The 14,106-nt window shown below is 39.8% G+C and overlaps 1 protein-coding gene across 3 annotated transcripts in view; it reads left to right on the top strand.

Moving 5' to 3' along the window:
• UBE3D (ubiquitin protein ligase E3D) overlaps positions 1 to 14,106 on the top strand; it is a 65,657-nt gene that overhangs the window by 25,608 nt on the left and 25,943 nt on the right. For all 3 annotated transcript variants that reach the window (XM_039334452.1, XM_039334453.1, XM_039334451.1), the window contains exons 7-8: positions 1,550 to 1,658; positions 3,751 to 3,920. In XM_039334452.1, the coding sequence (XP_039190386.1) occupies positions 1,550 to 1,658; positions 3,751 to 3,920 (279 nt within the window). The remainder of the gene's footprint in view (positions 1 to 1,549; positions 1,659 to 3,750; positions 3,921 to 14,106) is intronic.

Here is a 14,106-nt window from a genome sequence, read left to right as displayed (position 1 = left end):
TTGTCTTGGACCCATTCTGAGTCGAAATAGATGTGGCAATTTATTATGATGTAGGGAAAAAGTGTTTTTGTAACTATGGAAGGATAGAAGTTGCTGGAATTGGGTATGTCTAGTTTAAAGAAGAGAAGGACGAGGGGTGACATGATAGCAGTGTTCCAATATCTCAGGGGTTGCCACAAAGAAGAGGGAGTCAAGCTATTCTCCAAAGCGCCTGAAGGCAGGACAAGAAGCAACGGATGGAAACTAACCAAAGAGAAAAGCAACCTAGAACTAAGGAGAAATTTCCTGACAGTTAAAACAATTAATCAGTGGAACAACCTGCCTCCAGAAGTGGTGAATGCTCCAACACTGGAAGTTTTTAAGAAGAGACTGGACAGCCATTTGTCTGAAATGGTATAGGGTTTCCCGCCTGAGCAGGGGGTTGGATTAGATGACCTCCAAGGTTCCTTTCAACATTATTATTATTATTATTAGTAGTAGTAGTAGTAGTAGTAGTATGAGGCAGGAGAACAGGTGGATAGCTATTCTTAAAGAATTCAAAACTGCTTTGGACAATAACGTTAATTATACTTTAAATGTAAAAAAATCCATTTGCAGAGCCAATTTTATCACCAAAGATTCATTTGTATTGACCACAGCTGAGTTTTATGCTTGCCTCTTCTTCCTTTGACCCGTCTTTTCTAATAGGAAAAGAAAAATCCTTGTTTTTCTCTTCCTATGTTTCATACTTGCTGCTGCCCAGTGGAATCCAAAGAAAGATAGAGATGCTACTAGAACATGCTAAAATGTGACTTGGTCAAATGTGGCTTTTGCAGCCTGATGCTGTTCCCTTAGGTTGGGATCCCAGGTCCTACCAATGTTGTTTTGATAGATCTGAAGGGCAGTAAGGATGAGACAAGAATGCCCTAGAACAGGGGTAGGCAACCTTGGGTATTTTATGACTGGTGGACTTCATCTCCCAGAATTCCTGAGCCAGCCATGCTAGCTCAGGAATTCTGGGAGTTGAAGTCCAGTCATAAAAGAGCCAAGGTTGCCTACCCCTGTGGTAGAAGATGAATGGGCAGACTGCTAGCTGAATGTGGCCCTCAGACTCCCATTTACAGCCTCAATTCTCCCAAATTGATGAAGGCGACATTTTCTTTCCCATTTTCAGTTGGTGTAAAATTTCAGCAGCACATCTAGGAGATTATGAACTAAAAATACAGGATGTGGGACCTAAAAAGGTTGGTTTAAAAAGGTTGATTACTTGGGCCTAGAATGTTTCTTTGACGTTCTCGCTTGTTTTTCAAATACCGTAAATGCCGGCGTATAAGATGACTTCCACGAGCGCTGAAATCGGCGCCAAAGATGGGGGTCGTCTTATACGCCGAGTCGTCTTATACGCCGGAAATACTGGTAGTTTCCGGCGTATAAGACGACGTTCTAGGAATGCGGCCCGGCTATAAAGACGGGGGTCGTCTTATACGCTGGGTCGCCTTGTACGTCGGCATTTACGGTAATGGTATTTGTTGGTATTTTATAAATAATTGTCTTTTCTGCTCCAAAACAGGTCTTCCTTTATACAGACTGTTATAGCCCGGTGCTTCATGGAACTCACATCTTCTAGAAGCACATTTAGGTTCAGCATCCAAGGGATGGATCATACAATCTATATCTTGGTAAGTCACGAGTCTTAGTCTCAAAGATGCTTTTTCAAGAAGCAACTGGATTTCTTGTTTTTCTTTCTTTGAAGGCATTTCGATTCTTCGATTTGAAGAAGCCAAGAAGCTCCTTCAGGTCTGACTGGATGGTAGGGAATCGAAGAATTTATATTCCTTGCAGACAGCTGGTCATTTGCATTCTTTTAGAGCAGGGAGTGTCAAACTGCCGGCCCGCGGGCCGTTTGCATGATACGGAGGCCGCGCCCATGCTAGCTCCAGCAATGCAAAAAAAATCGCAATATGTTGCAACGTGTCACGTGACACAGAGTTTGACACCTGTGTTTTAGAGAGCCATTGAGACCCATCTGGAGGTTTATCTGTCCTCAAGTCACCTGAGTGGTGCAAGTGGGTGTGGAGCCTTCTTGGAACTGCTGAAAGGAATGTGTTGTAGGCTGGAGATAGATGGTGTTGTATCCCTCTCACTCTATTGCAGGCATGTCAAACTTGCGATGTCACATGATGTCGCGCAACATATCGGGCCGGTTTTGCCATTGCCGGCAATGGGGTGGGTGCGGCTTCCACGTGACGTGTCCGGCCCGTGGGCTGGCAGTTTGACACCCCTGCTCTATTGAGAGAGGGCTGTTCAATTGCCTCTTGAAAAAGCACCTTTGAGACAACCATGACTTGGATGACTGAGAATCTCCATAGTCACAAGTCTTAGTGTTATCTATTATAAACTGCCTCATCTCGTTACAGATCTACCCAGCTGTTAAGATCTGCAGAAGGAATTCTTTTGAAGAAGTTTACAATAACAGCTAGGCAAGCTGCATTGTTCTCAGATTGTGGAATGTATGGTCATCCTATGCTTCTTAAATTATTTTAATGCAATTTTATTGATAATATAAATCCGCACCTTTAGCTTTTATATTCTTTTTTGTTTCAGAATCTTGATAGTTGCCTTGAGTATTAGCCAAAGTAGAAAAATAGGTTATAACCTAATCACTCATTCAAATCAAATAAAGCAATGCTTTTTTTTCCTAAAAAGAGTTCCATTGGTTAACTTCAGAGTTCTCCAACCACATAACTTGATCTTATCTCCTGCTAAGCAGATTTCTTTTTATCTTTCCAATACCAATAGTAAATTGCTGGTTGGATATGGAAGCCACCCATCGTGGCAGGGGGCGTGGAATAGCATTGCCAACTTAAAACAGGGCCTCATTAGTGGTGAAATCATCAATTCTGTTTTAATTTTGAGAGCACATTTTCTACAGTTCTGAAATGGCAGCAAGAAACTTTTAAAGAAGGCTTGAAATATCCTTGTCTCTGTTTTACCTTTAACAAAACAACCAAATGATTTTTTTTTCTATAAAGAGAAAGCTAGTATCTGGCATTTTCCAGAGAGCACATGAAGTTTAAACACTAGGCTACAGGTAGCCTGGAATTTTCATCCTAAGTCATGATAGCTATAAGTCCCACCAATTTGGACCTGATTTACCGTACTTTCCGGCGTATAAGACGACTTTTGCAAGCGTTAAAATCGGCGCTGAAATCAGGGGTCATCTTATATGCCGAGTTATCTTATACGCCGGAAATAACGGTAGTTTCCGGCGTATAAGATGACTTTCTAGGCATGCGACTCAGCGCCGAAGTCGGTGGTTGTCTTATATGCCGGGTCGCCTTATACGCCGGAATATACGGTAATCACTTTTTGCAGTGGTCATTAAGCGAACCCATGTATTCCTAAGGGGTGTTCTTTGCTGGAATGTCCAAAAAGTCTGGAAACCAGGAAAAAAACAAACCCCATCATAAATCAGTCACGTGACCATGGAATGTTGCAACCGGCTGTAAAGGTGAGCCAGTTACCAAGTCTCCAAAATGTGTCATGTGATCAAGGGATGGTATGAGAGCATGAGAACTCTGAAACTGGATCAGTAGTAGTAGTAGTTGTGTCCTCTATGGCCTTTTATGTGAGAAAAGTAAGTCCTAATAATAGTTCCACTTTCCCTTATCCCAATTTGTGCTTGCTAATAAAACATCTGACCGTACTAAGATTCTATACGTGGAATAAGTCCATTGACATGTGACTTGTAAGGCTGTCCCTTATCCATAGATCTGGGTGTTGAATTGTGACACACTGATGGTCGAAACATCAGGAAACCCAGCTTCCAATAACGTTTTTGCATTATTTGAACCTGAGCTGTCACCACCTTCGAAGCCCGCTGAGATTCATAAGGCTGTTAAAGTTCTTTACCATCCTTGTACTGAGAACAGAAATAAGGAGTAAGTACTGATTCTGCATCTTTATTTTTTCTGAAAAAACGTTGTAAATAGATGTTCTTTCCCAAATGTTTGTGTAGTATAATTTCCAAAATCCAGTGTCTTTTCAAGTGAAAAATGAAATCTGTTTCACAAATCTCTTTCAGGAAAGTTCTAAGTTACGGTGCAGCATATATGTGTACACATGAATTAAAATGTGTATAATTAGAACAATCCCTATCCAGTAATACCAATAATCAATATCACTGTACACATCACAGATAATAGCGTAAATAATTAAATATCAGCCAACCCTAGCAAGACAACAGTAATTCACCAAAAGCCTTTCGAGAACAATTCAATGTGTAAAACGTTCTGAAAAACCGTTGCATTGGGACACGCTTATCACTAAAAAGGATGTGATTCCTTATGGTTGGAGACATTACAGAAAACTACTATGTCTCCAATTCAGCCAATCTAATTTTATAAACATTTATAAAAATGAAATGTTCCTTTCTGTGTTAGGTGTAAATACTGTGTGTAAAAACTATAGTTTATTAACAGGCTAATCTCACTATCTTTAATAAGTGGCTTTTTAAAATAAACATGTATGACCTTGAATGAATGCAAGTGTTGGTGCTGCTGGCTTTTGATTTTCTTTGTTAATTGTCTGCTTAATTTAATAGATTTGAATGCTTTAATAAGAGATTATTTTTGTTCCTTATATGTTTAATGTAATGTAGTAAGGAACCAATTGACATGCTAATCTGTTTTGTACCTCTGGAAACAGCAAAGCTACAATGGAGAACATTTTAAAACAGCTGATAAGCTGGCTGGATTCTTGTCAATAGCTTTTAAAAATGTAACTGCCTTTAATTTTTTAAAAATGCATCCTCTATAATCCATATTTGTGCAAAACCTTTTTTTCCCTACCCTTTGTTATTTTAAGAGATAGAACATGCAACCGAGCATCTACAATATATGCCTTCTTCATATCTCAAACATACCGGAATTTTGTTGATGGACCTGAAATCTGCACATCTGAGTTCATATGAAAAACTGACACTCGCTGAAAACAGGGAATTTATAATGATGAGAACAAGAATAGTGTCTCTTGAAGCTATAAGATGTGGTTAATCCTCAAAGTTCTACCTAGCATGGTCACTCAGCTATTATAAGAATTGTGACTCTAAAAATATGAAACATACCTTTTTTCCTCTTCTTGGGCTAGTGTGATGAGCTGCAGAATAGCCAGAAAGATGTAATTGAAGAAGTTGGGTATGTTTTTCTGGGAAAAGTAGAGATTATATGGAGACAGGGTTGCTTTCAAATAGTTCAGTCTGTTATGTAAAAATATTTAATAATTTGTAAGAATTAATTGTACAAGACCTTGACTTCAAAGTTAGTGAGCTCTTTTTTCTTTCAGATTATTAAACAGAGACTGAGCATCCATCAGTTGGAGAAGTTGTAGCTGTAGGATTGGGGCAAAATATTTTTTTTCATAAGTGCAAGAAATCTGCAATTTCATGTATTTTGAATTTTGGATATTTTGGGTATTCCTTCCTATTCATGATGGGCTGATGAAAACTATTTCTAAGGTTTATGGACTAGTTTTATAAGAAAATTAGTAATTACAGATTTGTGGGTAAGTAAATCCAAACTTTTTCCAGAGTTCCTAATTACAATGTCTCAACTGTCATGGCTCAAGATCTAAAGAGTTGTACTGTACTCTCAGTACATTTGATATATACCACATTAGGAAGTAAGTATACACTTGATTTGAATGATTATATAAAGGGTAGGCAACCTAGTGACTATAGCTGCCAATGAGCTCACTTTCTGTCCTGACTTTATTTTTAGATACAGATAGTCCTCAACTTACGACCACAATTAAGCCCAAAATTCATGTTGTTGTGAGAAATTTGTTAAATGAGTTTTGCCCCATTTTACGACTTTTCTTGCCACATGTGTTAAGTGAATCACTGCAGTTGTTAAATTAGTAACATGTTCTTAAGTGAATCTGGTTTCCCCATTGACATTGCTTGTTAGGAGATTGCAAAAGGGGATCACATGACTCCAGAACACTGCAACCGTCATAAATGTGAGTCAGTTGTCAAGCATCCGAATGTAAATCATGTGACCCTGGGGATGCTGCAAAAGTCAGAAGTGTGACAAATGGCCTAAGTCACTTTTTTCGGTGTCGTGTAACTTCAAACGGTCACTAAATGAACTGTTGTAAGTCGAGGACTACCTGTACTTTAAAATAAATATATAGGAAACTGCCTTCCACGTTATTTTTACTTCCAAGAACGCTTGTGTATCTTGAAGCCTTTTTAGGAAATCAGAATGGTGGCTGACTCCAGCCCAATCTTGGTTTGAAAATCCCCCCTCCCCAAATAAACAGTGGTTTAGAGCTACATAGAAGAGGGAGTGCAGGCAGCCATCCTCCATTTTGTCTTCTAGTAAGTGAGTTGTGAGTGGCCACAAACTTCATGGCATCCATTTTGTGAGAATGCTCATCACAAATTCTGTATAGTTCCAAATATGCCTAAAACCCAAAACAGCTTACTGTAAATTTCATCCAGGATCTTTATAGATTCCTTACTAAATTTTGCACAGAGAAGAAACTGGGACCTAGTCTGGGAAATGATGCACTACGCAATTTTTCCATATCCCGTCACAACTCACTTACCAGAAACTCATGTTTCCATCACTGTATACCACAAAATGGAATGACAAATGCTCTTTAGCATTCATTTTTATTGACTGAGCTTATTAAGCAGGGAACGTGGGCTTTTTGTTTTCTTGGTGTTTGTAAATCTCCTAGCGATTACTAAGCACTTCTCTAATTTGAAAAGACATTATGAAAGAGGATATCACATAACAAGTTCTTAATACATTCAAAAGCATTTGCTGATCTCCTAATACATTGTGTATTCAAAAGGCAGAGTTACTCTTATTGAGCCGATATTTTCCATCTGCTTGCAGTATAGAATGCAGCACAATTTTGTCCTAATCCCATTTATGTTGTCAGGAGTAGGCTTGCATTACTGATTGGAAATGCGAGACTGTATTTCTCTCTGGGTATCAATGAGATGAATATAGCTGCAGGAAAATAATTAATTAATGGGCAGTGCTTATAATTCATCCTGTCCTAAAGGACTCTAGTCTAGGCAGCATAAAATAGCAAAACCACAAAATATTAGAAAAAACAATAAAATCCACTAATCTTTAATTGGATTAAATGAAAAAACTGTGTAACTTATGCCAACAAGGACAGGCTAAAGATAGAAATAAATACATCTAGAAGATGGACAGTCAAAGTACACAAGATCCATTAAAATTAATAACCTGTTGTTTTATTGATCACAAACCAGCTCCAGTGGACTGATTTATCCATTTCCAGTTTCTGGCAAATAAACATCCATTAGGTATAATGGCTTCACTTAATGACCGTAATGTTTGTTTAACGACTAGCACAAAAAAGTCATAAAATTGGGCCTCCTCATAAGGTGACTTGTTTAATGACTGAACTGAGATATGACCATATTTCTGGGCTCAGTTGTCATAAGTCAAAGACTATATGTATTGGAGTTTTGCTCCCATTAACCTTAGCTGAAATGGTCAGTGGTCATAGTGCTTCTGATTAGAAAGGCAGGATATAAATCAAATAAATAGATGATTAATCGTCATCATCCTATTTGGAGAACAGCGACTTTTCTAGTGCCTTAAATGTGGGGCTTAGTTTACCATACCTGGAGAAAGGATTTCATGGTTTGAATGTTACTACTGGAAAGCTCTCTAGTTCTCTGCCGAAAAATGGCTAGAAAATTACCTTTCATGGATCCCAAAATAGATGAGCAGATAAGAGAAAACAGATGCTCTAATTCAGCGGTCCCCAACCTTGCGGGCTTGGTGGCCTGGCCCGGGGGGGGGGGAGAGGGGAACTGGGCCGCACAAGTGGTGGACTGACGCACACGTGTGCCAGCTTGCATGAGCCGCCGGCCAATACACGCGCATGAGTGCCTGCCAGCCCATGGCTCGGCAAGTTGAGCTATGTGCACACGGTCTGGCCATGCACTCACATGGCCCAATTCCAAATATGCCACAGCCCAGTAGTGGCCCATGGCCTGGGGTTGGGGACCCCTGCTCTAATTCTAAATAATTTGGGACTTTATTTCCCATCTAAAGCTTCTAATCAATCTAGAACTAAGGAGAAATTTCTTGACAGTTAGAACAATTACAGGTAATCCCGAGTTATGAGCGTTCACTTAACACTCGTTCAAAGTTATGTGATGAGCGCCCCCTAGTGCTTAGAAGCAAGTCCCGAAGTTACGAATATTGCAGCTCCATGGCAATCGTTCGCCCTTACAAGCGACCGCAGACATTCACCCTGATTATTCCCTCCCTCCCCATCCCCGCCCTGGGTTTCCCTTCAATACCCAACCTGCGAAGATTGAGATCCTTTGCTTTCTTGGCTGCTCCAGGCCTTTGGTGAGTTTGCAGAGAATGAAGGCCTAAAGTAATGCAAGATCACACGAGATCAGTGGGGTGAGATCTCACACTACTGATCTTGTGTGATCTCATGGTACTTGAAGCCTGAGAACAGAACTGAAGTTCAGGGACTCTTCCATATGCCTCCAGAGGCTGGATCCAGGCTCCGGGGCCTTTTCCAGGCCCAGTTGGGCCACAGGGGGGCTGCGGAAGTGTTCTCTGACCTCAAGTCCTGGCGGCAGCAACCTGGAAAAGGCCTCCAGAGCCCGGATCAGGCCGCGAGGGTGTCGCGGAAGCATTCCCTGGTCTCAAATCCGAGTGGCAGCAGGAACCACGGTAGAGAGTAGACAGATCTTTTCCAGGTGAGTCCGGCGCAGCAGGAAGGGAGGGGGAAACATGCGGTATCTTAGTGGGTGGGGGAGGCTTTGTGGGCCTGTTCCAGCACTAGGCCCTCCACGGCCTTCCCCACCCTGAGATACCTCATGTTCGCTTAACGAGTCACGTGTGTTTTAATGAGCAAGGGAGTGATCTCATACCTCGAACAAGATTCACTCTACGAGTTTTTGAGTTACAAGTGGAATGGACAGGCTCCATTACACTCGTAACTCGAGGACTACCTGTAATCAGTGGAAGACTTGCCTCTAGAAGTTGTGGGTACTCCAACACTGGAGGTTTTTAAGAAGAGATTGGACAACTATTTGTGTGAAATGGTATAGGACAGTGGTGGCGAATTTATGGCACGGGTGCCAGAGGCAGCACTCAGAGCCCTCTCTGTGGGCACGTGCGCTGTTGCCCCAGTTTTAGGCCTTCATCTGGGTTTTATAAAACCTTTTTGCTTTAGGCCTCTACCGCCATATGCAAAAAAAAAAAAAGGTTCAATCAGTCAATGTCAACTTCTTGCAGGAAAAAAAAAGATCTTGCAAAATTGGAATTGATTGATTGAACTTTTTAGTCCCATCCAGTCTGCCGTTACAGCACCCACCCAGTGGACCACGCCCAGCCAATGAGCCACACCCACATGGCACCCAACGATGCATAAGTGGGTTTTGGGTTGCAGTTTGGGCACTCAGTCTCTAAAAGGTTCGCCATCTCTGGTATAAGTAGTGCAGAATGTTAAAGGTGACCATAGTACAAGAGCTATAGGTACCATAAGCAGTTTAACCATAACATCTTACAGAATTTTGCAGAAGTTTTTGATGCTGAGACCGTCTCCTTTAGAGTTAATAGTTTCTCCACAATATAGTTTGTATGATGGGGAGAATAGTAATGTTCCCCCTCTCCATCTGCAGTTTCTAATAGTTCAGTCCCTAAATAAAATTGCTGACCTTTTGGCTTTCTGTAATCTTATCACCGGGCTAAAAAAGAGAACTACACAGATTTGCGCCTCCCAGAATTTAAAACCACGATACTGATTTGATTGTGGTTTTTATTAGGTAAGCAGGTAAGATTCCTGATCGTCGGGCTGCCTTTATAATTTTGTTTACTTGAAAACTAGATTATTATGTCTGAAAAAAATCATCTGTTATTAGCTACTGTTTGCAGTGATGTATCATAATTGGCTGCTTTATATCCATTTCAAATAGTGAAGCACATGAATTTTGACAATCTCTTCCCCAAGGCGACATTAGTCAGTGTGAGCTCAAACTGCTGGGTCAACATTTCCCTCTCCAAAGTCATACAAGAGTGTAAAAATTTTATGAGGTGACTTTAACAAGACCCACTGGGATTTGGGATTATTTGTTTTAAGTTCTTATTAAAGACAAAAACTTTTGTCTGTGTTTAGGTGGGTAAAATAAAGCTAGTTCAAGGCATCACTATTGTTGTAGGGGGCGGAAAATTGATAAGAGAGTATTTGAAATCAAAGAGAACATTTCCTTTTTTGGGACTGCTTAAGTGTATTTTGCCAAGGTAAGTGTTTAATTGTGACAGCATAGCTTAAAATGCTAACACTATTTCTAGATTAATAAAACCAACTTTTTTTGCTTGAAAACAATTTAATAAATAAAAAAGGAATGCCCTTTGAGATTTTTTTCCCTGCATGTTCATATGATACTATATTTGGAAAAGACTACTGCCTCTCAAGAAAATCAGATTAGTATCCTGATGAAAAGAGCACCTTATTGGATGGCTGACAAAAGACAAACTAAAAAAAAAAAATATTTTCCAACCCAAAAAGGAGTAAACCTGATACATTCTATTTAAAAGTAGAAGACACCCTTGTTTTGAAATACAGCTCTTGTCCTAATAATTTCATTGCTCAGCTTGGACCATGGTTTGTTGGCCTGGCTAATCCTAAACCAGTTTGGGATTTGTCTCACTCTCCAATGGACATAATAACTGCAGCAGGCAATACAGTATCTTTCAACAACTACAGAGGTTTATTGAATAGGTTGCAATTTAATAAAAGGGCCACCAATTTCAGCATAAGTGCCCGCTAATATTCACAATTGATTATACTGCTTTCTTAATGGGATAAACAGTGATGTCCAAATTGGGGCTACTGGGAATGAATCCTATTATTCTGCTGTTCTAGGAAGGTTTCATGCTCATCAGATTAGGGTAGAGTTGGACAAGGTAGGAGTGTGAAATCAGAATAACAAATGGAACAGACTTACTTGATCTCACTCACCAATTTTAATCTAATTACAATCTCTGAATCCTGCTCCTGTTCCCATGGTGCTTAGGTGAACATCAATACCACTAGAAGGACAAGTGACAAGACTATTCCTGCCCTTAGACCATGACACTGCAGAACCAGAATAGATGAGTCACCACTGATATCTGAGCAGAATTTCAGTAAATCTTATGGTAGGAAGCATGCTCTCTCCCAGTTAATACATTATGTCCAATATCTGCTTAGATTCTAACACACAACATTTATATAGGTCTTTGGCCCGTTCACTTTTAAGTGAACTGTTGATCACTCTTCCCCACTCACTCTTATTCATCCATCACTCCAACCAGCAAAGAGTTACTTTTGATTACCCAACAATCGTTCAGTTGCAGGTTACACCAATAGAATTCAAACTTACCACTTGCCTAATTATCCCTACTCAAAAAATAATTAAGATTGCAAAGACTGTAAGGTGATCAAGCCATTTACCCTTGGCTGCAGATGAAAAAGAATAAATGGCCAATCATACATATTTTCCGCCTGTCAAAATAAAAGACAGTGAGAAAATATTAGGAGCTAAATTACATCATTGGAGAGAAAGGGCTAAATTAATTAGCCCCTCTTTCTCTCTCTTCTTATAGCATTAAGCAGAACATTAGATTAGATTCTGACCAGTAATTTTCACTTAATTTAAATTTGAGCATTGTCACAATTTTTCTCCCTGTTTGGAAGGGAGAGGTTGAGACCTGTAATGTTTTCTAATCCCAGGAATGTTATCTCCAGACACTGGCCTTCCAGTACTTTCATCCATTAGAATGAGCAGTTTATTGACTGCTGGATCTCATTACTCATGTCCTTCCAGCCATTCTGTTTTTCTTTGATATACTAGTGCTGGTCTGGAATGGAATTATCTCACCACAGTCTTCATTCTGGTGTGACCTTTTCATGTAGTAATATTTATAAATCACATCATACTGCAAAGTAAGCCTTTCCATTAAGCTGTTTGTTAGCCATCAATTGTATATATTCACTCGGGCTACTTTTTGTTCATCCATGAGTGATCTTAGGTTTAATTAGGTTCTGTGTCCTTCCTTATTTTGTCTCAGGATAGGCCAGGTCTCTGTTCTATTCCACTGTTCCACTCAGCCATCTGAGTTTTCTTTCTATTTCACAGGCTGAATTTAGATGATGTGTCTGTATCAATCAGTGTTCAGTGTAGTTTCATTGTGTCCTCATTTCCTTCTGCTGCTGCTGCTCCTATTTTCCTAAAGGTAGTGCCCCATTAGAATGTTTGAAGCTAATTCAAAACTTTCCCTTACTATTCACTCAGTTCAATTTTCTCCAAATAGGGACTAATCTTATACATCCCTCAGAACTTTTTCTTTGACTTTGAATATTAACAAAACTTTTTTATTTCGTCTACCCTCAAATCAGGTACCTAAATTTAGCTTTCAACTCAATTTAAAGGACTATCAGATTCATTTCCTCTCTCTCTGCCTAAGAAGAAGACCAAGTGTTGTAGCAGTTCCGAATTTTATACCTTTATAAAATTATATATTTATTACAGAATAAGAGTTGGAAGGGACCTTAGAGGTCTTCTAGTCCGGGGGTAGGCAAGCTTGGCCCTTTTATGACTCGTGGACTTCAATTCCCAGAATTCCTGAGCCAGCTGGCTCAGGAATTCTGGGAGTTGAAGTCCACCAGTCATAAAAGAACCAAGGTTGCCTACCCCTGTTCTAGTACAATCACCTGCTCAAGAACCAGATCCTATACCATTCTGCACAAATGGAAGTCCAATCTCTTCTTTAAAACTTCCAGTGATGGAGCACCGATAACTTCTGGAGGCAAGCTGTTCCACTGGTGAATTGTTATCACTGACTAGAAATTTCTCCTTAATTCTAGGTTCTCTGTTTGAGAAGCTTCATATAAATTATATCTTTATGATTTATATCAGCTTTATATCTTCTTCAGAAATGCAAGGGTAGCACTGTTATCATTTTGACCCAGTGATTTAATCAGAATAATTCTGGAAGGGATCATGGAGGTTTTCTAGTCCAACCCGCAGCTCAAGCAGGATTCCTATACCATTTCAGTCAAGTGACTGTCCAGTCTCTTCTTAAAAACCTCCAGTCATGAAGCACCCACAACTTCTGATGGCAAGCTGATCCACTGGTTAATTGTCCTCACTGTTGGGAAGTTTCTCCTTAATTTATCAATTAATTAATGATTAATTATTATTCTCCTTTATTTTATTTATTTAGTTTACAAACTTTCCCTCTCCCCTCCCATCTTAATCAAGTAACCCTGGATGAGTAACAAAACATAAAAACAGAAACCTACATATGAAAACAGCAACAAAAAAGAAAGCCAACAAAGATGACCAATAAAAATAATCAACTCATCAAAACAGTTGAACAGTGCAGGACAAAACACACACAAAGGGTTCCTCTAGCATTCCGACTTTGAAGCCAGAGGGAAGAACTAGATTTTTCTTGCCAACTGGGTTGGGGTCATCTGAACCCCAGAGGAGGGGGAGTGGGGACTGTTTCATAAGGAAAGCTTTCATAAAATCTAATTTGATTTATACTTCCAACTTCCCAGCAGGATAAATGGGGAACTTCCATCTTGTCCGGCATTTTCTCCATCTTCCTCCATTTACCTGGGGATTCTTGTTTGTTTAAATCCACCAGCCTGGATTTCTTTTCTGGAAAGTTTGAAAGTATGCTCACTCTTTTGTAGTAGTAATTAACATTCATAATATTGCACTATTGTTAGCAACCCCTCTGGGCTAGACACTTCTCCAAGGGAGATGAATTTCATAAAGTCAGCGTTAGCTTATTTTTAACAGAGGCAGAAGTGTTGATACGTTTTCAGTTTTAATCTCTTGACATCCCACCATAATGGGGCTTTATTCATCAGTGCATGCTTCAGAAGGTTGTATAATGAGCTGCTGTTGAAAGAAGTGAGATTTGTCATCATGCGTCACTCTGCAGGGACTGTATGTGCAGGATAGGTTGCCCAAGTATGGTGAATACAAACGTATTTTTAATCAAATAGTTCAGCATATAAATTCATGTAAACCTCAAGGATACTTGGAAGCTG

This window comes from Crotalus tigris, unplaced genomic scaffold, assembly GCF_016545835.1.
Source record: "Crotalus tigris isolate CLP2741 ecotype Arizona unplaced genomic scaffold, ASM1654583v1 scf7180000017631.5181431, whole genome shotgun sequence".
Lineage (NCBI taxonomy): Eukaryota > Metazoa > Chordata > Lepidosauria > Squamata > Viperidae > Crotalus > Crotalus tigris.
Note: the sequence above shows the minus strand (reverse complement) of the source record. Positions and strands in the feature narration are given on the sequence as shown.